Source organism: Ahaetulla prasina, chromosome 3, assembly GCF_028640845.1.
Source record: "Ahaetulla prasina isolate Xishuangbanna chromosome 3, ASM2864084v1, whole genome shotgun sequence".
In the NCBI taxonomy this organism is placed as follows: domain Eukaryota; kingdom Metazoa; phylum Chordata; class Lepidosauria; order Squamata; family Colubridae; genus Ahaetulla; species Ahaetulla prasina.
Genome location: NC_080541.1, coordinates 57,986,870 through 58,012,060, shown reverse-complemented (window position 1 = coordinate 58,012,060; position 25,191 = coordinate 57,986,870). Strand labels below are relative to the sequence as shown.

General features: G+C 33.4%; 1 protein-coding gene across 3 annotated transcripts in view; it reads right to left on the bottom strand.

The window, feature by feature from the left end:
* ROCK1 (Rho associated coiled-coil containing protein kinase 1) overlaps nucleotides 1-25,191 on the bottom strand; it is an 88,467-nt gene that overhangs the window by 4,389 nt on the left and 58,887 nt on the right. For 2 of the 3 annotated variants that reach the window (XM_058179153.1, XM_058179151.1), the window contains 14 exons: nucleotides 23,551-23,735; nucleotides 23,205-23,274; nucleotides 21,705-21,799; nucleotides 20,658-20,823; nucleotides 18,792-18,885; nucleotides 16,904-16,992; nucleotides 14,435-14,623; nucleotides 10,097-10,262; nucleotides 9,107-9,177; nucleotides 8,501-8,589; nucleotides 7,485-7,563; nucleotides 7,089-7,350; nucleotides 5,463-5,667; nucleotides 962-1,018 (listed from right to left, as the gene is read on the bottom strand). In XM_058179153.1, coding sequence (XP_058035136.1) covers nucleotides 962-1,018; nucleotides 5,463-5,667; nucleotides 7,089-7,350; nucleotides 7,485-7,563; nucleotides 8,501-8,589; nucleotides 9,107-9,177; nucleotides 10,097-10,262; nucleotides 14,435-14,623; nucleotides 16,904-16,992; nucleotides 18,792-18,885; nucleotides 20,658-20,823; nucleotides 21,705-21,799; nucleotides 23,205-23,274; nucleotides 23,551-23,735 — 1,817 coding nt within the window. The remainder of the gene's footprint in view (nucleotides 1-961; nucleotides 1,019-5,462; nucleotides 5,668-7,088; nucleotides 7,351-7,484; nucleotides 7,564-8,500; nucleotides 8,590-9,106; nucleotides 9,178-10,096; nucleotides 10,263-14,434; nucleotides 14,624-16,903; nucleotides 16,993-18,791; nucleotides 18,886-20,657; nucleotides 20,824-21,704; nucleotides 21,800-23,204; nucleotides 23,275-23,550; nucleotides 23,736-25,191) is intronic. The other variant, XM_058179152.1, reaches the window with a different exon arrangement.

The window sequence follows — 25,191 nt, the reverse complement described above, 5'->3', positions numbered from 1 at the left end:
CAGAATAACAAAGGAACATTATTCTTGGCAGAATTGGGAAGAGAAAGGGGCAAGACTGACTTAAAATTATTTTCTTAAGAAAAATGAATAAATCCATCTCTAATGTAATATTTAAAATATTTATGGCTGGATGTATAGTTCAGTTTTCAGACACAATTTTATTAGATTTTTAAGTGCAAGAAGATTGTACAAAACTTTGAATAAAACTGGAAGGCCTACGTTAATGAGCTTGTATCCTACTCTGTACTTACTAAAATATTTAAACAGTTTTTAAAAAGCAACGTCTGAGTAGAAAAATATCTGAAAGTTCAGGTAAAATGCTTTAACCTTCTTGAGGAAAAAGAAACAAGTCCAACATTCAAATTACAAATGATATAATAGTACTGGTTTTTTCTTTTCTAACTACAAAATTGGCATAATCAAAAGTAGTTTGATCGACTTGGAATATTTTTTTGAACACTATCTTACTTACCGATGAAACGTATTTGATTTTAAGCAATGCCCTTAGTATGTTGATCTGAATTACAGTGAACTTTTTGTTATGTTAGATAAGATTGTGGATAACAAAGATACATTTACCCATAAGATAGAGAAGCAGTAAAAAGTACTAAGAGAAATGTACTTTTCACAAAATAGGATTCCATCACCATGCCATGTTCTATAGAGTAGAATTAAGATTGTTTTGAAGATACACATGCTGTTCTGTTACAAACAGTATAAAACAGAACAATATAGCATAACAAAGATTTTGAGCAAATGATATAAAAGGACCAATGGAAGCAAAGGTAATAGATTTCTTTAAAAACAATGCCAAGAGTCTAAGAAATATTAGGGTGAGGGTGGTTTGTTTGTTTTTACTTTGAGAAAGTTCCTTTTTCGTTATTTGATGAAAGTAATTTTGCTTTCTTACTTTTGTTACACGACACAAGTACCAGTGGGTTTAAAAGCAAAAGCTACTCACCAGTAACTTGAATTCTCTGAATGAGTAATGTCCCCCACAGATCCATATTCCTTTGACCTATTGAAATTTAGAAATTAACATTTCATGATAATTGCCATATGCCCTGAATGCTAACTGTATGCTTTGTGAAAAAAGGAGAAGTGATCTGAATGTTGAAACAGAGTAAAATGGGAGATCAATCCAAAATATGAATTCATGAGGAGTAGGAAGCAAAAGCAGAAAGAGAAACAACAACAAATGAATAGTTTTGGCAAAGTGAAGAAAAAATATCCCTCTTTTAAACTGAAGTTTTAGATTTTGTAAATAATGCAAAAACAAGATAGTTTAAAAGATCAAGATTTTAGAATGCCTAGGAATAATGAGATGCAGATAAAAGAGCTAAGAATGAACTGTTCCCAAAGAATCTAGTTAGATCTGGTTAGTATTTTTTTTAGAAAAGTATAGATGATTTTATAGATATAGAGAGAAGTTACCTGCAAATGGGCTCCAATATGAGTTCCAAAGCTTAAAAGACTAACCCTCTGATCCTGGTGACTAACCCAGATTAGATCCTACAATTATTCTTATCCTCTTTTCTACTATCTTCTTTTATTGGTATCATTATTATGATTATTATTGCTCTGTTGGTTTGCATGTACATTGAGAGCTTATGTACCGAGACAAATTCCTTATTTATCTAATCATACTTGGCCAAATAAAGTTCAGTTCTGCTCTGCTCTTTTCTATCCCTAAGCCTATCCCTACTCTCTTAGAATGTTTAAGAGACATGCAGATTTCATATGGATTTTCTACATATTTTTGCCACAGTCAAAACTTTATTTATGCATATCACCTAGCTTATCTCAAGTGATATAGCACTCTATATGATGAAAATTCATGTCTAGGATTAGATAGGTAAACCAGTAAGAATTCTGCCTAGTAACAGGTGGAAAATGCTAAAGATGCTGCAAATTCTATTTAAAATAATCAGAATTAAAACTAGCAATAATGATTTTAGTAAGGTAGTAAATATTTGGCTTAGTATTAGTTATTTCAGTTGTTTTATATCTAAAGATGACACTTTTTAAAAATATCAGTGTAAAAATCTATGAATAGTCCTGCTCCCTGACAAATAATGATAAACAGCGAAATCTACAGTATTAAACCTCAAGGATGTTACAGAAATTACAGTTGAAGAATGTTTAATTGAATACTGTATGTACTAATGTCTTAGAACTAAATAATACTAAAGAAAGTAAAAGCATTTGTGCTATAAGAAAGAAGTTCAGAAACTTGATCCTTAACACAACCTTCACAATGAAATAAAAATAACTGCATGACTTCTGTGATTTCAGAATCAGTATTATAAAAATCATGACTGAATAAAAACTGCACAGTGTGCAGATGAAGCAAAAGGAATGATGGAAGAGATGGAATCAAAGAGTGGAATCAAAATGACTTTTAAAAGATGGCATCTTTTGTTATTGTAAAAGCAGAGATGATACTTCAAAAGAATTTAAAAGATTATGGCAAGAATAATTAGTAGCAGAGCAGCTTTGATATTTAAGCTGGTAATCTGGCAGAGCAAGTCCCTAGACTTATGGTACTGGAGGATTTAGATCTGCTTTCTCTTGTTGTCAACTCAGAAGTAGTTTGGGAATTCATGGCCACCATGGTAATGTAATGAAGCGAACTGAAGGTGGAAAATGCTAACATCAGTCTCTTCATGGTCAGAGTGGTCTGATTGCCTTGAAACTCTCCACAACTGCTCCCCACCAGAGGGGGAATAATTTATAAGATTGTATTGCCTTAAGCACCTGCATTTTAGAGGGATACACAGTTTTGACTGAGGCTTCAGTCACTGCCTGGAATTAGAGGATGACAGTGGAATAAGAAGGTTACTCTCCCTGTTTGTGGATTCTGGAGAGCCCCTTGGATTTCCCAGGAAGACTGAAATGACCAAAAAGATGCCTAGAGTCCCACTTGAGGAAGATGAAAAATAAATCTAATCAAAAGCGGGTTAAAACCTTTATTAAGGACTACCTTGTGCTATTAAGAACAGTAACACAAAATGATTTTTACACTCTTATCCTGTCTGCAGTTAGCTGGCTATTGGCTCTGTTCAAGGTGATCCAGGACCTCCTGAGAAGAGAGGGGGCAGGGAAACTTCAATAGGAACTTCTGAGATTTATTCAAAGTATATGGTTGATAAAATTTATTCTGAACTAAACTCCAACTAGGCAGATCCTATGGAATTAGTTGACTGTGGCACAGTCTATCTTAGTTATATGGGAAGAGAGTGAGCCCATTATTCTTAAGAAAGTGGACAGAGTTCTTGGGGCTATAAATCTCTGTATTAATCCATGACCCTCCTGACTAACCAAGGCCTCCTTGAAAACGTGGTTGGATGCATGTAGTGATAAAATCTTTGGATGACATCCAGTCAGCATTTGAACACCCCCTTCTCTAGCAGCCATTGCTGGATCCAATGGTACTAAAGAAAATTTGTTTTGTCTCCAATCTATCCTTTCTAAAGGTGGTTGTTGAGAAGGTTAGCTGCAACTTCAGAAGTCCTGCACAAAAAGATTATCTGGAAACTTCTAAGTTGGGTTTGGGACCTGGGTATCATACCAATATAGTACTAATGACACTTACTCATGATTTATAGTGGGTTTGGGATGGGAATGGTGCATCATGATCTTTTTTGATCAGCAATCTTCAATACCATCTACTATGGTATCATTCTGGATAAGTTTAGAGGGTTTGGAATGAGAGTCATGATACTGAGTAGTTCTCCTTCTTTCAAGGCCAATTCAAAGCCATCCATCAGAATGAGGTTAAGTCTCATCAATGTGCTGATGATAATCTGCTGTATGTCTCTACTCCTGGCCAATTAGATAACACAATCAAGATTTTCTGTCAGCATATGATTTTCTCTCAGGCTGTGGGACAACAGGGTTTAGTTTATCCATCAAGAGACTGAGTTTCTGAGTCCCCTAGAACTGGGGATTAGTTCTAGAAGGGGTTGCATCCTCAAGCAGAGCAGGTGGCATTCATACTCAGGAGGGTCTTCATGCATCTTGTGCAGAAGCTGTGTTTATTCCTGGATCAAGAAGTCTTGCTCATGAATACTTATGACTTGTCATCTCCTGTTTGAACTATTGCAACATGCCCTACATGCGGTTGCCCTCAAAGTCCACTCAGAAGCTACAAATAGTCCAGAATGTAGTCATTCAAGTAGTTACAAGTACACCATGAGACAACCATATAATGCGAGTGGTTCACAAGCTGCAGGGGTTTCTGGATGCAATTCAAGCTGATTATCACCTATAAAGTCCTTAATGACATGTGACAGGCTATTTGTGAAACTGTCTATTTACAATTATTGCTGCCTATCCCACAAGATATGATATGGTGAGTTATATTCCAGGTTCCTTCTATCAAAAAACATCAGTGATGGGACTTAGGATATGTGCCTTTTGTAGCATGTTTTTTGTGGTTTTTATAAAGTTGTTTCAATTTGATGTTAACCAGGTACATCTAGATTGTTCTGTATAAGAGACTTGGCCACATATGATGGATGAGTGAATGAGTGACTGAGTGAATGAGTAAGTGAATGAATGAATGAATGAATGATTGAGCTTATTTCAGTTCACATAATTCATGTATCCATGTAAGAGTAACAGTTATTTATAAATAGAAATAATAATTTAAACCTTATACAGGTAATCTGCAACTTATAACACTTCACTTAGTGACCGTTCAAATTTACAGCAGCACTGAAAAAAGTGACTTATGACCATTTTTCACACTTACAACCATTGCAACATCTCCTTGGTCACGTGATCAAAATTTGGCTGTTTGGCAACTGGTTAATACTTATGACAGTTGCAGTATTCCTGAATCCTGTGATCTCCTTTTGCGATCTTCTGACAAGCAAAGTCAATGGAAAGCCAGATTAATTTAATGTCTGTTACTAACTTAAGAACTGCAGCGATTCATTTAAGAACTGTGGCAAGAAAGGTAGTAACATGGGGCAAAATTCACTTAATGTCTTGCTTAGCAACAGAAAGTTTGGAATCAATTGTGGTTGTAAGTTGAAAACTACCTGTATTACATATATGATTGAAAGCATACTAGGTATACCAAGACTGGGTTTGTATACTGCACATTGCTTGTACAGCCATTATTTATTTTAATATGGATTCTTAAATAACTGAGAATTGCGCCCCAAGCTATAAGCTATAATTTACAAACCACAATATCTGGTTTCACATGAAAACACAAAAGGCTGTGTATTCCCAGTATAAGCTTTTAATTTATCTTTAGCAAAACATTTACAGAAGAAACATTTCATGTATTTAGTTTTATAATATTTTCTGTTACTATGACTTTATCTATATCACTGTGACAATGTTCTAATATACTGATCATTCTGATTGATATTTTTGTATTAAAATCTATTTATAATTGGTTTTCTGTTAGGAAAAAAGATTAAAATGTAAGTCCGTTTATATCTCACCTAGCTTTTGCAGAAGTATTTTTAACTTTCCTGAATGACTGATTCGCTGTAGATCTTGTGGAAAGAGTCCTCGGTGAAGCACGAACAAAACTAGATGGTGGTGTTTTGGGGAGCTTCTTTATTAAATGAGAAACCCATTTCTTCTGATCTTCCTGACAGGATGCCAACAGCAACATGTCTCTTGCTGAAGTTATGTCATAACTTACTATTGGGAAGAAAACGAACAGAGCCAAACTGTTTTGAGAAAAAAGAATATATAGCCCATTTTGCTTGCAAGTTATATTAATTATCATCACTATCTACTTTTCCTTCCAATGAGATGTAGTGATAACAAAAAAAATTATTTTATTAAAAAGCTTAATGACTTTCATTAACAGTCTGGTGCTCAGTGATAAAAACCTAAGATTCATCTGAGAAGCTTACCTACTAGGTATTGTTATAAGGAAGCACTTGAGAACAATTATAGTAAAATCAAGATCTCAATTTTTGCACAGCATCTTAGAGTTCATCCTAATAGTTAAATGATCAGACAATAGAGCAAGTTATAATCTTTAAATATTTGGGTGTAGTTTTTCGCAAGTCAACCAAATGCAAAAATCAGCAATAGCAATGCAATCCTTTCCCTATTCCAGATGGGCACAGCATTTTCTCAAAATGCTAAAGTTATATTTGGATAAAGTTCATGTGAAACTTTTGTCAGAAGCTCATTGGAACCATATAACTCCTCTGTCCCTTTGGAAACAAACCAGTTTAATTTCCTAAGGAATATATTCCAATTGATAATGGGAATTTATCCCATTAGATAGCTATCTAATGGGATAAAAAACACAGAAGTTCCATTCATTAAAGTGGGGCAGACATATGGAAATGCATTACTGTCCGCTAGCTAAAATGTAATTATGATGGATTTGATTGTGATTGAGGCAACAATGAACAGACTATCCTTGCAAAAAAAACCTGCAACAGAATCTATTTTCAAAAAAATGCTACAACTGTGTAGCTGTAGTTTTACGTTTTTATTTTGTTTCATTTGAAACATAAACCCTTTAGTTTACTCTGCCATGAACTACCTAACTAGAAATCAGAATAGTACAACTGGAGTGTTGAAGGTAAATAGAAAAGACCCAACTCATGTATACATCTTTTATTTTTATTTATTTATTTATTATGTTACTATCTCCCCTACTCTAGATGGCTCTAGATAGATTATTCCATTCTAAGAATTGTTTGGTTGTCTATTTCAAATTACCCTGAACTACATTCACGGACTTGTAAATATATTTACGATAGCAGCCTTAAAGGCAACAATTAACTTTTAATGCATATTCCAAATCTGTACATATTTGTTCCCAAGATGAAATATGAGGTGATTTTAGGAATCTAAATGGGGCAAAGTAAAAACTGGATTGGATCTAAACAAAGCACACGGTAACAAATGCTTGCTCAAATACATCCATCTGAACGCAGTTAGATTTATATAAACACACACACAAACACATACACTGGATTCCAGCCAAATTAAGCAAATTAATCAGGATTTCAGCAAGAACTTCATATATGCATACCCTGTATTGAAACTGTTACAAAGACATTGAACAATAGTTAAAAAATCATATCATACCATACCTTTACATGGTGCTATTAATTCTTCTTTTTTATCCAAGTGATCTTTGTGGCATTTAACATGGCATCGCCGACATTCCACTGCAGGGGGTGGCTTAAATACATGCCATAGAGGCTTGGCACAAGCCTCACAATTGGCTGGAAAATGGTATAAAGTTGGGACAAATTCGTGCCCTTTATGATGCAGAAAATTTGTCTTTTCTGCTGGCTGTACTGGTTCTACTTCCAAGTCTTTTCTACACTCTCCCTCATTGGCATATAAGATCTGAGTAAAGCAAAACAAAACAAAACAAAATGTAAAGGTTTGTGTCAGTCCCTTGGGTATATAAATACACATTAACTAAATGAACAAACTGAATAAGTAACGAATATTTAAACACAAATATGCAAACGCTTTACCTGAAATATTTTGGGTATTTCTTCAGTTTCTGCTCTATAAACATCACCCTGTGTAACTGGTCTAACATGGAACAATTTACTAAAATAAAATTACATAATGTTAACAATCATTCTCAATACAAGGCAAATTTATCATCTAGTTTAACAATATAACATTGACTAAATTATGTTAATATTCCATATTAATAAATGATATTCCTTGCAAAAATAAGTGATGCCAATGCAACACACTGCTTAATCAACACATAGTATTCATAAATGAAAAAAAATATAACTATTAGATTACCAGAAAAAGAATGCCAATGAAGTTTTTATAGTGATGAATATAAACATCTTTATGTAATCTATACTCTCGAAGAATTTATTTTGTGAACATACATATTATAATTGCAATGGCCCACCATATTACATTAAAGTAAAATAAATAGCTGAAGTTTTTAATTTTAGAAGAGTTTTACAAAATCTAGACTATTAAAAAATAAACAAAAAGAATTCTTAAAATAAAAGAATTCCAATAATAATGATCAATCTGATTTTGGTAACAAGAGTAGAGTTGATATTGGATAAAATGCATTTGGTGACATGTCTACAATGTCAATATAATTTCTGTGACAACCATAGTTAAATTTTAATAATAAATTCTATATTCTATAAGTTCTATATTTCTGCACCTCACAATTACAAGTTATGAACATTAAGTATTTATCACAATATATATAGACACACACACCCTTAATACTGTATATATTTATATACGCATACTATAGTATACTATAGTATAATATAATATAATGTAATGTAATTTAATGTAATGTAATATAATATATACACACACACACCCTTAAATACACATATTTATACCTATTTATTTTACATTGTTCACAAAATGCTATAAGAAGAATATTCTGTCATCTTCTAAAAACACTATTTCTGCTACACTTCAACAATCACCTACAGTCTTTTTAGACTTCAAAATTATTTCACTTATATTTCAAATTGATATTAGGAAAACGTACTCTATATCCAATACCATACATGGGTTAGATTGTTCTTTATCCTGTTCATCATTATAGAATAGAATCTTCCTGCTGCTGACCACAACATACTGGGGGGGGGGGGAAGGAAAAGAAAAGATACTATCAGTGCCTATGTTATGCTTGCTCGTGATAAAAGTCATAATTTTTCTGGCCAAACAAAGTATGAGGTCTGGTAATATGAGCATCCATAGAAACTTAAACTAACCACCTGTATATTATAATGAAAGGCAAATACAAATATAATATAATATGAAATAATTTAGTCTTATTACACTTTTGGTAACACTTTTAATACATTAGTATCAAAATATTTTCATATCTGGGTTAAATAATTTCATGTTTTGCATGATATGATAAATATAAATTATAAAAATATTTAAATGTAAACTGTAGATAAAATTATTTTAACAGCAGACAAGATTTCATATATTTTTTATTTTTCTTTACTGCAACTGCAACATTTCATATATCTGAATTTGAATTTATGAATTCCCATTGTAAACACATATTTTTCTTTATCTGTACTCTAATTCAAATCAAAAATCAGAACTTGATTTGGCTTATGAAAGGCAAGTCAATGTGTACCTGCTTCTTCCACCCATAACGTTTAATATTCCCTTTGTTTGGTATTGAAAGCCAGCCCTCTATTCTTGATTCTGTATAAAAACCAATATATACCGGTTAACATTTTATTCGCAGAGAATTATAAAGAAAGGATTTGCTTTCATGCAGCCATTAGCAATGATCAAACAGACTAATAAAATAGCAACAAGTAAGCTTAGCTAAACAAGAACAAGGATTGAAGCTTTTTTCATGCCTAGTCACAAATTCATTTACCATGGCACTATTGCAAAACCTGCAAAGATGTTATAAAACTTACATCCAACACTTTCAATGGATATGTTTTAACTTAGTTGACAGGATCTCAATGGGCAACTGTTTCAGCATAAAGATATTTTTAAAAAACTATATTCCTAATTTCATAATAGAATGGGAGGAATTAATATATAGTAATTGAAAGCCACAATGAAAGTGCAAAAGAGCAAGCAAGAAGTCCCCATTTGTCCCATTACTCACAGAAGTTAAGAACAGAAGAGAAATAAATAAGGAATGTGGGAAGAATCAGCTAGATATAAAGAATAAGAGAAAAGCAATTTATTCAATTTTAAATGACAAGAGAATGATAAAATGAAAGAACAAATTTATGATGTGAAGCTTAATTAAAAATTAAGTATTAGCTGATGAAATTCTCGATTCTCACATAAAAAAATATCAAAACATACAATACATCCAAATTCAAGTTACTATTTTTGAACGAAGAGCTCTGTCATATGAAGGTGATAAGCTGGATACCAAGAATAATTATTAGGTGTATGTGTTTGTCCAAATTAGTAATGTAAATATAAAAATTCATATAGCCTTGTGATGATAAAATCTATTTTTGTTTATCATTCAAATGTATAAAATATAAATAGAGAAAAAGAAATACTAATATTTAACAGTTGATATTTTATCTAAACAGGATAGTATTTTTGGTATAACATGATGGAGAATTACAAAGAGTTACTCTCTTACCTGTAACACTTCCATCTGTTTCATCAGCCTGAAGGCTGGCAACACTAGTAGAGTCCATGCCCTGCTGCAAGTCTAAAATTTTACTACGCAACTGTTCTATATCACTCTCTTTACTGTCCAGCTGCATCTGAAGTTCATTCCTGTATGTGGACTCTTCCGCGAGTTGCTGTATTCAACAGAAATTGGAGTAAACCATTCTTTCAATACTTATATGAATTCAACTGGTAATTAATAGTAAAGTCAATATTCATAAACAAATTTTCACTTATTTTCATGGAGAGTTGTAGAGCATATTGTCCCTGCTGGGAAATATTAGGTGGGAAAATGAACTTCTAGACCACTGAAACAAGTTTGCATATATCTGGAGGATAACACTGCTCATATTCAGATATTGGCTGACTAAGCCCAGAGTCAGCAGAGATGACAAAAAAATTATCATGTGAAATTAATTGGGGTTAATTTGAGCTTGTGGATCTTGAGGAGGTGGAAGGTTTCTCACAATGTTAGCTCTATCACTATTGATTAGATGTATGTCTCATCCACTTAGTGAAAGTTACCTTGAATGAAGGGACCTTAAAGTGTACACTCAGAAGAAACCATTGTGGAAGCTGGCTATTTTAGATAACTATCAGCCTGTCTCCAATCTTCCATTTTTAAGGAAGTTAGCTGAGAGAGTGATGGCGTACAGAAGCCCTGGATTAAAAAGATTATCTAGATCTTGGGTGTTCAGCCTTTTGTTTGCTTGGATTGCAATGAGTGAAGAGGAATTGTTTTGGGCCATACATAAGATATAAATATAATTAATGTATATAAATAACAAACTTCCTTTAAACGGTTTTTATCTTGTGAGGCCACATTACTAGTTGTCAAGGACTGCATGCAGCCTCTGGGCTAGACACATTTGATCTAGACTCTTTTCAGTTGGGATTCAAGTTTGGTTATGGGATGGAATTAGAATCAAGCAAAACTAAATATCTGGATAAGAAACCAGAAAAATAATGGCAATGAATCATGCCCTTCATCCATGCAGGAATGTTGACAGACTCCACTTACCAAGGAAAATTGATGGACATGGAATGCTCTTATGGATAATTTGAATAGTTTCCATAGGATTGAAATTAGAAAACAATTAAGAGAAAGATCTGCTATAATGTACATCGGGACATTCTGCTTTTATACAGGTCAACAGTTTAATTGATAAAATTCTTGTAACTCAATCCCTTTCTTCTTAATAAATCTTAAGATTTAGTGAAAGTCATGGTTGGAAAATAATAAACTTGACAGTTAATTTTGTATGTCAGGAATGAAAGACTTTGATAAGGGTACCTCTCATCAAATCATGTCTGTATTTATGACATTGTTTATTTATTTTTATTTTATTTATTTTTTGTTTATTTGTTTTATTTATTTTATTTTGTCAAGCATGTATTTTATGACAGATACAAGTGTAAACATAATTATAAATAAATGAAAAGGATACGAATAAAAGAAAACATTAGGACTGGGACGGTAGACACGCTGGTGCGCTTATGCACACCCCTTACAGACCTTTTAGGAATGGGGTGAGGTCGACAGTAGACAGTCTAAGGTTAAAGATTTAGGGAAGAAACCACAGAGTCAGATAGTGCATTCCAGGCATTGACAACTCTGTTATTGAAGTTGTATTTTCTGCAGTCTAGTGTGGATCAGTTTACCATGAGTTTGCATCTATTGTGTGCTCTTGTATTGTTTTGGTTGAAGCTTAAGTATTCATTGGCTGGTAGGACATTGTAACAGATGATTTTATGTACTATATTTAGGTCAGACCGAAGACGGCGAAGTTCTAAGTTTTCTAAGCCCAAAATTTCGAGTCTGGTGACATAAGGTATTTTGTTGTGAGCAGAGGAGTGGAGGACTCTTCTTTTGAAATATCTCTAGGCTCATTCGATTGTATTAATGTCCGATATGCAATGTGGGTTCCAGACAGATGAGCTGTATTCAAGAACTTGTCTGCCAAAAGTTTTGTATGCCCTAGTTTGCAATTTAATATTACCAGAGAAGACGCTACGCAAGATTAGGTTAACAACTCTTAATGTTTTTCTAGCAATGCTGTTACAGTGAGCTCTGGCACTTAGATCATTTGAAATAAGTACTCCAAGGTCTTTGACAGAGTGAGAGTCGTCTGTTAGGTCGTATCTGTCCAGCTTGTATTTTGTGTTCTGATATTTTTTTTTGCCAATGTGTAAGACAGAGCATTTGTTGGTTAAGATTTGAAGTTGCCAATTGTTTGACCATTCTGACACATAGTCAAGGTCTTTTTATAGAGTAGCAGCATTGTCAGTGGTGTTGAATAGTTTTACATCATTCGCAAAGAGAATGCAGTTGCTTATAATATGATCGCAAAGGTCATTTATATAAAGTATAAAGAGTGTGGGTCCTAAAACGCTGCCTTGGGGGACACGCTGTTAACAGCTGCAGGGTTAGATAAGGTGTTTTCTATTTTGACTACTTGCTCCCTGTTTGATAGGAACGCAGCTATCCACTTATGCAGGAATCCGGAAATGCCATAAGATTTTAGTTTTAGAAGTAGCTTGTCATGTACCACTGAATCGAAGGTTTTACAGAAGCCTATATCAATTACATCTATTGATTTACCCTGGTCAAGTCCATATGTTTTTGCAGTGTAATAGTTGCAGATTGCAGGACAATTTTTTTATAAAGCCACATTTCTTGTTAGAGAGTAGGTTGTTAGTTTCTAAATAGAGGGTAATGGATTGGTTGATGATTGATTCCATGACTTTGCAGGTGACACAACATAATGAAATTGGTCTGTAAGTATCAACTAGGCTGGGGTCACCCTTTTTGAAGATAGGGACCATATGGCTAGTGACCATAAATTAGGTAAGGAGCTGGTTCTGAAAGGTATTTTGTAATGATGTTAAATGGTTCTGCTATGGTGGTTGAGAGCTTCTTTAGGAAGTAGGCCATCAGGGCCAATTGATAGAGATGGTTTTAGGTTGCATAGTGCCTTTTCAACAGCATCTTCTGTGAAATCGACATGTAGTAGATCATTGTGAGTAGTTGTGGTAGGATTGGGAAATGAGGGGTATGAGCCATTGCTGTTTACAAAGACTGAACAAAAGAATGTGTTGAAGAGGTGGGCCTTAATGGTTTTCCCGTATGGTCCTTTTAGTGGTGGGATGGAGCTTGAGCCTTTAAGTTTGTCATTTATGAAATTGTAGAAGGCCCGGGTGGATTTAGTGTGTATTAGGTTTTCCTCTTGTTTGCTGTGATAACTGATGCATTCTGCCTTTATCTGTCGCCATATGGTTTTGTACTGACTTTTGAAGTTAGCTACATAGCCAGTTGTACAAGGGGCTCTCCCTGAACTCCAAATCTGGTTGGGTACATACTTAAGTTTATCCATGTGACATCTCTACTTTGACAGCTTTTACTTTCCAGATGTAGCTCACAATGTGTATTGTCACCTTTAAAGTTCTATATGGTATAGAATCGGAATACCTTAGAGATTACCCAATTCAAGTGGAATCAGGTATGAGGCTTCTACTGAGTCAAAGACTCCACTATCAAGTAGTTTGGGCATAGTATTTCTTCTATTCTGAATATATGACAACATGAATTTCAATCAATTACAAAAAAGAGAGAAAAAGGATAGAAGTGGCTGAGTCAATACATTGGCAGATAGGATAAAAAAAGATAGCCTAACAGTGGAACTATGAGATAGAGGCAAACAAATGGAAGAAAACAAAAATTATATGCTGGACAACAAATACATGGATATAAGCAAATTGATAGATTAAGCATTGTTAAACAAGAAAATTATGTAATGTAATCCTAAAAAAAAATGAAAATAACTCGGGAGATGGTAAAGAAAATTAGTAGAGGTCTGGAGTAATTATCTAGCTTGCTATTTTAATTTGTAAACAGAAGAGAAATGACATTGGAATGGTTGCATGTTGTTAAGTTCTACATTTGTTTTATGCTTAATTTTTTGTATGATGTGCTGTGCTGAGGAAATGCCAAGTTGTTTCTCTTTTTAGATCTTATTTACAGTAACATCAACCTAAGATTGATTTAAGGCAACAATGGGGGCCCACCAATCAATAACATATTCAGCCTTCCAGTTTTTCTCTGTCTCAGGCATTCTGCAATATTTAATAGATTCATTAACCCAGAAGTTGTATTTTCACATGTTGTCTCTTTCAGTGAATAATACAAACTAACCACAATGTTTGAACAAACTGAATTTTATACATCTTTTAAATCTGAAATATAATTTGGGCTTCAAAGAGAATATGATCAGTAAATCTGTTTGATAATTATGTTAAAAAGTCTTACCGCTTGCATTTCATTAAGCTCCTTTTGATATTTTATTACCATATGATTAAATTTCTCCTTTTCCTGGTTAAGTTCCAACTGTAACTTTCGGTTTTCCTTCTCTTTTTTCTTGAAATCTTGCATATTTACTTTCTTCCTATCTAGTTTAAAATCTTTTCGATTCATAATCTCAGCCAATTTGTTGACAGCCTATTGCATATTAAATAGGAGAAATAAAAGTAGATACATTAAAACAAATTAACCTTGAAAAGTAAGTACAGAAAATTTCTATCTAGACAATAAATATCAATAAATACTATTTTTCCACCTGAATATTTTATGAAGAACATCCTCAGCTTAGTCTATTAAAGACACAATATATAATTAATACCTTTACTTTGGGTTAATTAACAGCTTCTGTTGGAAGCCATTTCACCATTTACTTTGTAAAACAACTTCAAATGTTAACATTTCACAACATAAAATTAGTTACTAAACAAATATAAATGAAAGTAAGTGAAAATATTTACAGATCCCTCACATCCAGGACATAAACTGTTTCAACTCCTACCCTCAAAACTACGCTATAGAGCACTGCACACCAGAACAACTAGACACAAGAACAGTTTTTTCCCGAAGGCCATCACTTTGCTAAACAAATAATTCCCTCAACACCGTCAACTGTTTACTAAATCTGCACTACTATTAATCTTTTCATCGTTCCTATCACCAATCTCTTTCCACTTATGACTGTATGACTGTAACTTTGTTGCTGGCAAATCTTATGATTTATATTGATATATTGACCATCAATTGTGTTGTAAATGTTGTACCTTGATGAACGTATCTTTTCTTTTATGTACACTGAGAGCATATGCACCAAGACAAATTCCTTGTGTGTCCAATTACACTTGGCCAATAAAAAATTCTATTCTATTCTATTCTATTCTATTCTATTCTATTCTATTCTATTCTATTCTATTCTATTCTAGTCTAGTCTAGTCTAGTCTAGTCTAGTCTAGTCTAAATCTCACATCCATCTGGAACACACTTATAGGCCTAAGTGTGTTCTATTCTAACTCATATGAATAACCATGAGCTATCTAAGGAAGCCCTTTTTTATACAAGTGTCTTTTGAGTCAGCATTCACTCCTGGAGAATACTAGGCAACTTTTCTTGGCAACATTTTGGAAGTAGTTTGCCATTGCCTTCTTCCTAGAGATAAAAATAACTGGACCAAAATCATTTAGCTGGCTTTTTACCTAAAACATCACTAGAATTTTTAGCCTGGTGTGTTAACCACTACAACAAATTGGCTCTTGTGGGCATTAGTGTCTCTAAATATTTGTCATCTAAATTTTCATGAATATAGTGATCTGCCTTTCATTGCATCAGACCATTGAACTATCTAGGATACCATTGACTATAATTCAACAGCATTTCTGTTTTACTTTGATGTAAAGAAACCATATGTATTACTACTCAGAAAACAATGTATCTGTATGAAAGACAACTCATTACTGATCTAATTACTAATTTTGAGTCACAAATTTCTATACAGATATCTTTTTATTAATAAGAATAATGGCAAATGCTTATGAGAAGGCTATATATAGATTAAAAGGCAATGCTCATTTTCTGAAATCACAATTAAAAGAAATGTGGTAAAGGCTCCCTAAGGCTGACCAATATATTCAGAGTTTTTTCTGTTATTGTATGAATTAAAATTCAGAAAAACAAAGCTCTTTATAAAGAACCAAAGCACTATATTTGAGTGGATATGCTCTTAGTAACTTATGCCCTGGTCATCTCTTTTTTTGATTACTGCAGTGCACTCTGCATGGGGCTACCCTTGAAGAATATTTGGAAGCTACAACTGATTCAGAATTCGGCAGCATGAACTGTTTTGGAGGTCTCTATAGTTGCACATGTAATACCAGTGTTACATGAGATGCACTGGTTGTCAATCTGCTTCCAGGTCCAATTCAAGGTCCAATGGGTCCAGAATATCTGAGGAGCCCTCTGGCTCCAATGGGATCAGCGAACCCTACTCATTCTGGCAGAAGAGGTCAGTTGCAGATTCCATCAGCCAAGGTTGGCAAAGTCCAGGAGAAAAGCCTGTTCTATTATGGTCCTGAGACTGGAGGTGAGATTTGCCCCCATTCTTTTGGCCTTCTAGAAGGGCCTTAAAACCTGGCTCGTTACTTAGGGCTCCAACAGAGGTGCACTAGGCTGGCAGTAGTTGATGTAGTGATAAGAGAATGGCCCACTTCCATTCTGCATGAGTCCTTAAGCTTTTTTTTTTGTTAGCCTGTGTTTAACTGTTGGAATTTCAAATAGTTTTTATATTTGTAATATATTTATTGTAAGTTACCCAGAGTCACTTTGGATAGCGAGATGAGCTGCATAAAAAATTATTAATTAATAAATAACCTAAAATAGCTGTCCTTTAAAATAGACATCTCCATCAACTTTCCAAAATACACTCACCTGTGTTTTAAGTGTCCTTTCATTGTTCAAGTTTTTTTCATACTGTGTTCTAATTATGTTGATTTCCTCTTCTTTTTTCAATATATACTCTTGTTGAAAAAAATTAAGAATTAAGAATTTGTGGGATTTTATTGCATCAGTATCACATGCACTTTCTCTCTTTTGTTAAATCTTAATTTAATAGAAACAGAACAGAGTCCTGCACCTAGATATTCAGTCCAGAATTATACAGGATGGAAAGTGCTTAGCTTTTAAATAGGTAGGCTTGGTTGACTTATTAAGCTAATTCCTAATATAATGTTTGACTCGCTTTGTTTTGTGAACCTAGCAACTGTAATGGTAATGTGTTTAGTTTTGTACGATACATGAAACATAAAAATGGTATTTAAAGCAAATGAGCTACAGTTTGGAGTTATGTCTAGACTATGTAGTTATTACTTGCAATTCATCAAAAAAACTAGAATCACTTTCTTTGCTGATTAAGATCTGTATACCAACTGACACAATGTCCAAATTGATAAGCTTAAGGTATTGCCATTCTTGATTTTCAAAAATTACGTACAAATTGCATGTGCATGCAATGTGACAAACAATGGAAAAATAAAATAGTTCCTACAGTACATGCTTAACTCTGAGAAAAAATGTATTGTTCCCATTATTAAATAAATATAAGATGACTGTCTAAGTCGTTACAGATAGTCCTCAGCTTAAAACAAGTTGACCAAATTTATGATGGCCATGGAATGGTTACTATACAGCCCAATGCAGCATTCTGCAGTCATGTGATTGCTACTCATAATGGTGCTTGCAAATGAATGGGCTCGCTTAACGACCATGTTGTTTGCTTGACAACTGCTACAAAAAACCCCGGAAAATTACTTCCGATTACATGGGTGCCTCAACTTACATCTGTAACAACTTATGACTGATTTACAGTCATAAGTCAAGGACTACCTGTATATTATTGACTCTTGAATTCTGTTTTCTGTTTGAGTTCTAATCTGTTTATAAGAAGCCTTATTTCATTTTCTATTAAAATAACTCAAAGGAATCAAAACCATTAGAAATTATACAATAAAACAAAGTAAAAGTGGAAATAATGAAATAAGAAAACTAAATATACAAATTATGAGGGTTTGTTTTTAAAAGGGCTATTTCAACCATTTGTAATACCCCTTTAAACTCACTACTCAGTGTGCAAAATGGTTAGTGAAACTGTTTCAAGAATATTCCTATGTTGATTTGAGCATGTGTGGATGTGAAAATGACACCCATTTCAAATAACCACCAGATGATGTTGCATAATTCTAATGTTTAATGCAAACTATTCAATAAGTTAATATGGCACCTGCTTTCAGTTTCCCCACAGATTATATAATTATTGATTATATAATAATATATAATGTTATATATTATATAATATGACAGTCCATCACATTAAGAAGTATTGCATGAAATACTGAAGGCACTTTCTGAAAGAATTTTAAAATGCTGATGAATTTCTTCCCTAAAATGTTATTTTTACCTAAAAAAATTAAACAAGGATCCCCCAAAGCTTTTCTCATGCATTCTGATAATCACTCATATATGTACTCCAACAGTGTTTTCAAGTTATCTCACATTTTTCGTAATTTACAAAGACTGAACCTTGTCTTCTTCAGTATAACTACAATCATACTTAAAATATCTGAACTAGTTCTCTGTGTTCAATAATATTTTCATCTTTTGGTCAAATCCCACCCACTCCCCATCTATAAAGCAATATCTATAGAATACCAAACCATATTCTGCTGCTGCAATGTTGAAAGACCATTTCTCTTACTGTATAAGATAGTATTGAAAAGGCGCTGGCCTTCTTCCAAACAATGTCATTGAAAATATGAAATACCTTCTTCAAGTTTTTTAATATTTCCATTTAACTCAGAATTCTCCTTTGTTAGAAAGGCCACATCTTTGGTTAATGTATTATTTGTTTCTTCAAGCTAAAGGAAAATAAAACAATAACTACAGCTGCATTTGAGTAATTGTTGAGGAAAAGAAATAGAAATTTTATAGAAGTATACTGATTCTATTATGGAATTAAAGAATAAATGAACACAACTATATGACTAATGGCAATTCATCTTTCCATAACTTATTTTTAAATTTGATCTAGCTTAAACATATTTTACTCATGTGAATATTAGCAAAAATATACTAATACAAATACTAAGTTTAAGATGACATTTTGTATTAGCACAGTCAAACCGATGCGATATGAGTCTAGGAAGAATGTTAAAGAAATAGTTGATTTACCAATTGGAGAAAATGACAATATGGTGATAAGGAAAGGGGAAGGTTGAATTATTTAATTCCTATTTGCACCTTATGAAAATAGTAATCCAAGTTGCTGGAAACTTCACTGGGGAAGCAGAACAGAAATCTAAGTCAAAATAGGAAAGGAATGGGTGAAAGAACAAGTAGCTGCTTAGATGAACTTGAAAGTTTGGGACCAATCAGACTTAAACTGTCAAAAACTGGCAGATTTTATCTTAGTACCACTGACTGTAATCTTTGAGAATTGTTTAAAGAGTGCAAGGCAAGTGCCAAAAGATTGGAAAAGAGCTGATGACATCTTCAAGGAAAGCACAAGCTAACTGTTTAAAATCAGATTTTGTTTCAACCAGAGCTAACCGTGTACACAGTTTCTCACAAGTCATAACTACTTTTTAAACACTACACTGGGGAATAGTACAATGTATTGTAGTATTCAGCTTGGAAGACAATTTCTTACTTAGCTATGAACTCACTAATAGTTTACAAATTCTGCTAAGCCATTCATTTTTCATGATTTGTAGCGCAAAACCCAGTGCTCTTCAACATTTTCATAAGTGATGCAGATAAAGGGACCAAATGGATAATCATTAAGTTTGCAGATTACAGGAAGCTTGGTGGGGAGAAAACAGGTTTGAGGTAGAAAATGATAGTGAACAGTTCAGTTGTGAGAAATGTAGACTTCTGGACTTTAAGCAGGGAAAACCAGATGCATAGGTGCATTATTAGCCATACCTTCTATCCCACCACCAGTACTTGTGTGAAGGATCCAAATGCTTTGATAGCTACTGATTAAGCATGAACAAGCAATGTGCTACAGCTACCTCAAGAGCTAATGGAATCTAAAGCAGTATCAACAGAGATACAATCTCCAGTTCATGGGAAGTGAGAGTTCCACTCTATGTTGCATTGGTCAGACTGTCCCTGGGTATTGTGTCCAGTTCTGGTTGCCAAAATACAAGAAGTATACCGAGGATAGAGGGGGATGACAAAGATGGAGCCCTGGAGATAACATTCTATGAAAAGTGTTATAAATGAACTGGGTATGTTGGGCTTTAAGAGAATTATTAAGCAGTAGAACAGTCTGCTTTCTGTAGTTACTAAGACTCCATCACTGGAGATTTTCAAATAATGGATGGATGTATATAAGATGGTATTCTTGCCCTGAACAGGGAGTTGGCTGGAAGATCTCCAAAATCTTTTATAACCTATAATTCTGTGATTTCCAATGCAAGAAAATGTTGCATATTTCATTAAAGGAAATCTCATCCTTATTTAGCTATATGCATGCATCCATCATTCTACTGAAGATTTGTAAGAAAAACAAGCATGCATCATAGTAATCTCTCAGTATGTAGTCACGTTACTAAAGGTACAATATATTTCTTTCTCACAATATAATAAACTGACTTCATGATACAAAAATATAAATATACCTTACCCGAGTGATAATATTGTCCTTATCAGTAATTTCTAGTCTATTTCGTGATGCTGCTTTCTTACTCTCTTGTGTTAGTTCAAAATACTGTTCTTCAAGGAGAGCTCGGGCTAATTGTTCAGATTCAGCTTTTGTTTCAGCCAGATCTAACTGTGTAACAACAGCTTCTCTGCAACACAAAATTATTATTTTTTAAAAATACTAACTGTGCAAAATATTACACTGCTCTTTTAGTTGCTCAATTGCAATGTAGTTGCTCAATTTAGGATACAATTTCTTATTTAGCTATAAAATCCTTGATGGTTCTATAATGACATGGTTTGTTTTAGACATAATTTGTGAACAATCCATTATAATTATGCTAAGCCATAATGGAGATTGCTTGACTCAGATTGATAAAGTGTGAGCCCAGCATTGTTTAACTCAGGGCTAGTGACTTGTACATTGTACAAACTACTATGTTTTAGTTCAAGGCAATTACAGGAATAAATTGCAATCCCTGTCAGATTCCAGGGTGAATCATTATTGCTACTGAAAAAAATATGTAAGATTTAAAAAATCATTGCATACTGAATTATCAGAATTTTCTATTTCTGCTGGGACTTTTATGTTTATATCTTATAATAATTAATAGACAAACACCTCATATTTATACTTTCTTTTCACTGAATACTGTACATACATTTCCATAGCCAATAAAGCTGCTTTTTAGACACATTTTAAAATATAACCAATTACAAAAGATACTTATATTTAATAAGATAATGTTTTGTTCTAGCTAATGTTTTAAAAATGTGCTAACTTGACATTGTTGTTTGTTTTAAGAACTCTTTTTTTCTTAAAATATAGGCAGCAATCCACAAAATTATCATATTTAAATCCCTTTTGTTTCCAAGTGACAAAAAAGATTTTCCTCTTTCTGGGAGATGGGCAGTTCAAAAATGTAAAAAATACATACATACATACAATACATACGTATTCCATCATCAATATCAATGTTGCTTACAGTATCTCAATTTTGGAAGGATTCTGCCCATAAAAGTGACTTACTTTTCATTTAGCAGTTCTTGTATTTTTTTCTGTGTTTCTTTATTTTTTTCCTCAATTTCTTCTTTAAGTTCTTTAACTTGAGTTTTATAAAGTGTCTGGAAATTTTTTTAAAAGGCACATCATCATTTAGACATTGTTACAATCCAGAGATTTCCATTTATTAGTCAAACTTGGGATGATGATAAGGGCAACATATTATTCAATCTATATTTGTGTATTATTTATATCAAGTTTTTACAACCACTCTTTCAAGAGCTTGCAACATTTTTGAAAGAAATGAAAGAAGTTTAAAAACTGTACAATGAAGCCAGCAACAAAGAGATAAGTTAATTTTACTCAAAGCAATTCCCCTCATGCTGCCTACTACAGGTAATTCTCAACGCACAATCATTCATATAGTACCATTAAAGTTACAAAAAGACTGAAAAAGTAGCTATTTTTTCACACTTACTACTGTTGCATCATCTCCATGATCACATGATGAAAATATGGACACTTGGCAACTAGCGTGTGTTTATGATGGTTGTTGTGTCCTGGATCATGTGATCATTTTTTGTGACCTTCTGATAAGCAAAATCAATGGGGAAGCCAGGTTTATTTAACAACTGTGTTGCTGTCTTTACAACTGCAGCGATTCACTTAACAACTGTGACAAGAAAGGTCATAAAGTGGGGCAAAATTCGCTTAATAACTGTCTTGCTTAGCAACAAAAATTTGGGACTCAATTGTGAACAATTAGATGTGGGATGGGACAGCTTCTTCCTAGATCTGTGCTATATTTCTGTGCAGTGAAATGCAATGTAATGTACAATTTAAGCCACTGATGGGAATGCTAATTTTGTTTTTTCTACAATCAAAATACTGCAAAACCAAAAAAGAAAAAACACTATACAATAGGATTCTTTTTTTCACTACTTTGTCTAGTGCACTGATTTTCTATTTTCAGAAGAGTTTTTAAGGAGATTTTTGGGATATATAGGCAGACCTAAGCAAATCAATCACAATAAGCCTTTCCCTTGAGTGTGCCAGTTGTTTAAAAATAATAATGAAAGTGGAAGAAGGCATTTATAAAAGTCATTTCTTGGATATTTAGTGAAAAAAAATGATTTATTAGCAATTCTTTAAACAAACCTGTCTCTTCAGAGACAGACATTGGAAATCCAAAATACAGGTGCCAATACAGCAAGGTGGGGTTTTAGGCACAGAAAGTCAAGCCAGGTATACTATTGAGCCTAATCTAATACATGTGTCCAAAATGTCAACAAGGGCAAGTCCAGAATGGTTAAAAGACTGGAAGAAAATTGAATATTTACCATTTTTTTAGCTTGACAGCAGACAAAAAAGTAGAAGTCAAACAGTAATAAAAAACAGCTTTTTGTGTATCTTTCTTGTTCTTCCTCCCCCACTTATAACTTTTCCCATTATCTAAAAGTTATTAATAGATTGATGCAAGTTGTACATAAAATAATTAAATGCTTGTACAATATAAAGAACACTTACAGAAAAATATTGTTCAGCTTCTAGCTGATCTTGTAGTTCACGCATTTGGCCTTCATTCCCTCTGTATTGCCTTTGGGGGGGAAAAAATTAAAGGAATTTCTGTTCTGAATTCTTAATCATTAGGTGTTCAGTAGATCAAGTAATAAAAGTATTATTTGAATAGAATACAGGCAACTTAAGTCTAGAAGTTTAAAATATTTATGCCATTCTTTTTCATGAATAGTTTCCATGAGATTTTTGCATAACTATAAATAGTGAAGTCAAATGTCAATAAAACATAGCACAAACCACATTACTAAAAGCAGTCCTTTACAATATAATTTTGATAATAAAAAATGTAATTTACTTAGCCAGCTGAGCCAACTCAAATTCTGCTAATCGTTTTGCCTCCAACAATGCATTGATTTCCTGTTTTAGCTGTTTCTCAGAACTCTTTAAACTATCTGCTTCTATAGCATGCATCTTCAGTTCATTCTGTGTCATCACTCTTTTATTTATCTCATGTTCCAATTGATGTGTCAGATTCTTAACCTAAAAACACAATAAAAATGTATTTATTACTACATACTTACTTTGCCATTATCCAATTTCAGGCCAAGAATGAAAATGTTTTAATTATTAAGAAAATTCTACTCCTTATATTAAATCCACATATATAAGGATGTGCAGCATTTGAATCTGAAGTGGAAGGGTTTTGAAGCAGGTGTCGGGGTTAATACTGGGTTCCTGGGTTAACACTATGAATGTACAATTCCAGGAAAATATATATTTGAATTAAGGAGGTACTAACAACACACTCAAAACTGCTTTGAAGCACCTTGTTGTATCCTTCTGGCACTCCCTTAACTTAAGCATGTATTTTCTTCCATGACTGCTATGTGAGCCCAGGAAAAGATGGTAGTATTTTCAAAAAGTTGTTGGCAGGCACAATTCATGACTATTCCAAAACATTATTTTAAGCTTTGGATTGCTGCATGTATACCTGAGATCAACAATACTTATATTTTTTCTTCGCATTAAATTATCTCAATCAAAATATGCTTAAAAATCAATTTCAAAGGCATTTTGCCTTCAGACATCTGGAATTCTGGCCTGAAATGGTCAACATCTGAAAACTATGTGGTCCTTTTGAGTTCTATTCTATATGAATATGTACAGCAAGAATATACAGCAACAAGGGCTTGCCTTAATAAGTTCCAAAGTTTTAATATTTTGAGACTTCTGGTAAAAATTAATGGTAGTTTAGTTCTGTTTGCCTTCAGGGAAGACAACACCACAGCTGAGATTGGAGCCCAGAAGCTAATGCCTGAAGCCAAACTTCCTCTGATCCAGATAAAGGAGGAAGTATGAAAACAATTCATCTGATTAACCAGGAAAAGTACCCAGACCAGATGGATTACCATTTTTTATTACAAATGCTTTCTGGATGAACATTTACAACTCTTCCAAATTACAATGAATTCTATTCTATAAGAGCCATGGTGGTGCACTGGTTAGAATGCATATTGCACGCTAATTCTGCTGATTGCCAAGAGTTCGATCCTGACCAGTTCAAAAATCAGCAATCTGGATTGTCATTTTACAGATCTTGGAAGGATGGAAGGCCGAGTCAATTTTGAGCTGGTCAGGATAACTCCTGGCAGTTGAGTAGAGTTAGCCTGCAATACTGCATTCTAACCACTGCACCAATGCTGAGAAAGAGAAGGTTATCAGAGATAGAACAAGATTTGAGATTTGGGTGGGATAGTTATTTACAGTATGATAAAGTTAATGTAGAAATTATCAGTAAGTTTTAATGTTTCTATTTTCTTCACAATGTATCAAAACAAAGGTTCAAGTAGTTTCATAAGAAGTCTCATATACCTGTCAATGGCCTTCCAATTCTATTTAAAATTGCTTAATTAAGATTCAGGAAAGATTTTGGAATATTGTGCCCAGAACGTTAGGTATGGGGAAGTTTATGAATAAATAATTTGTGAAATTAATT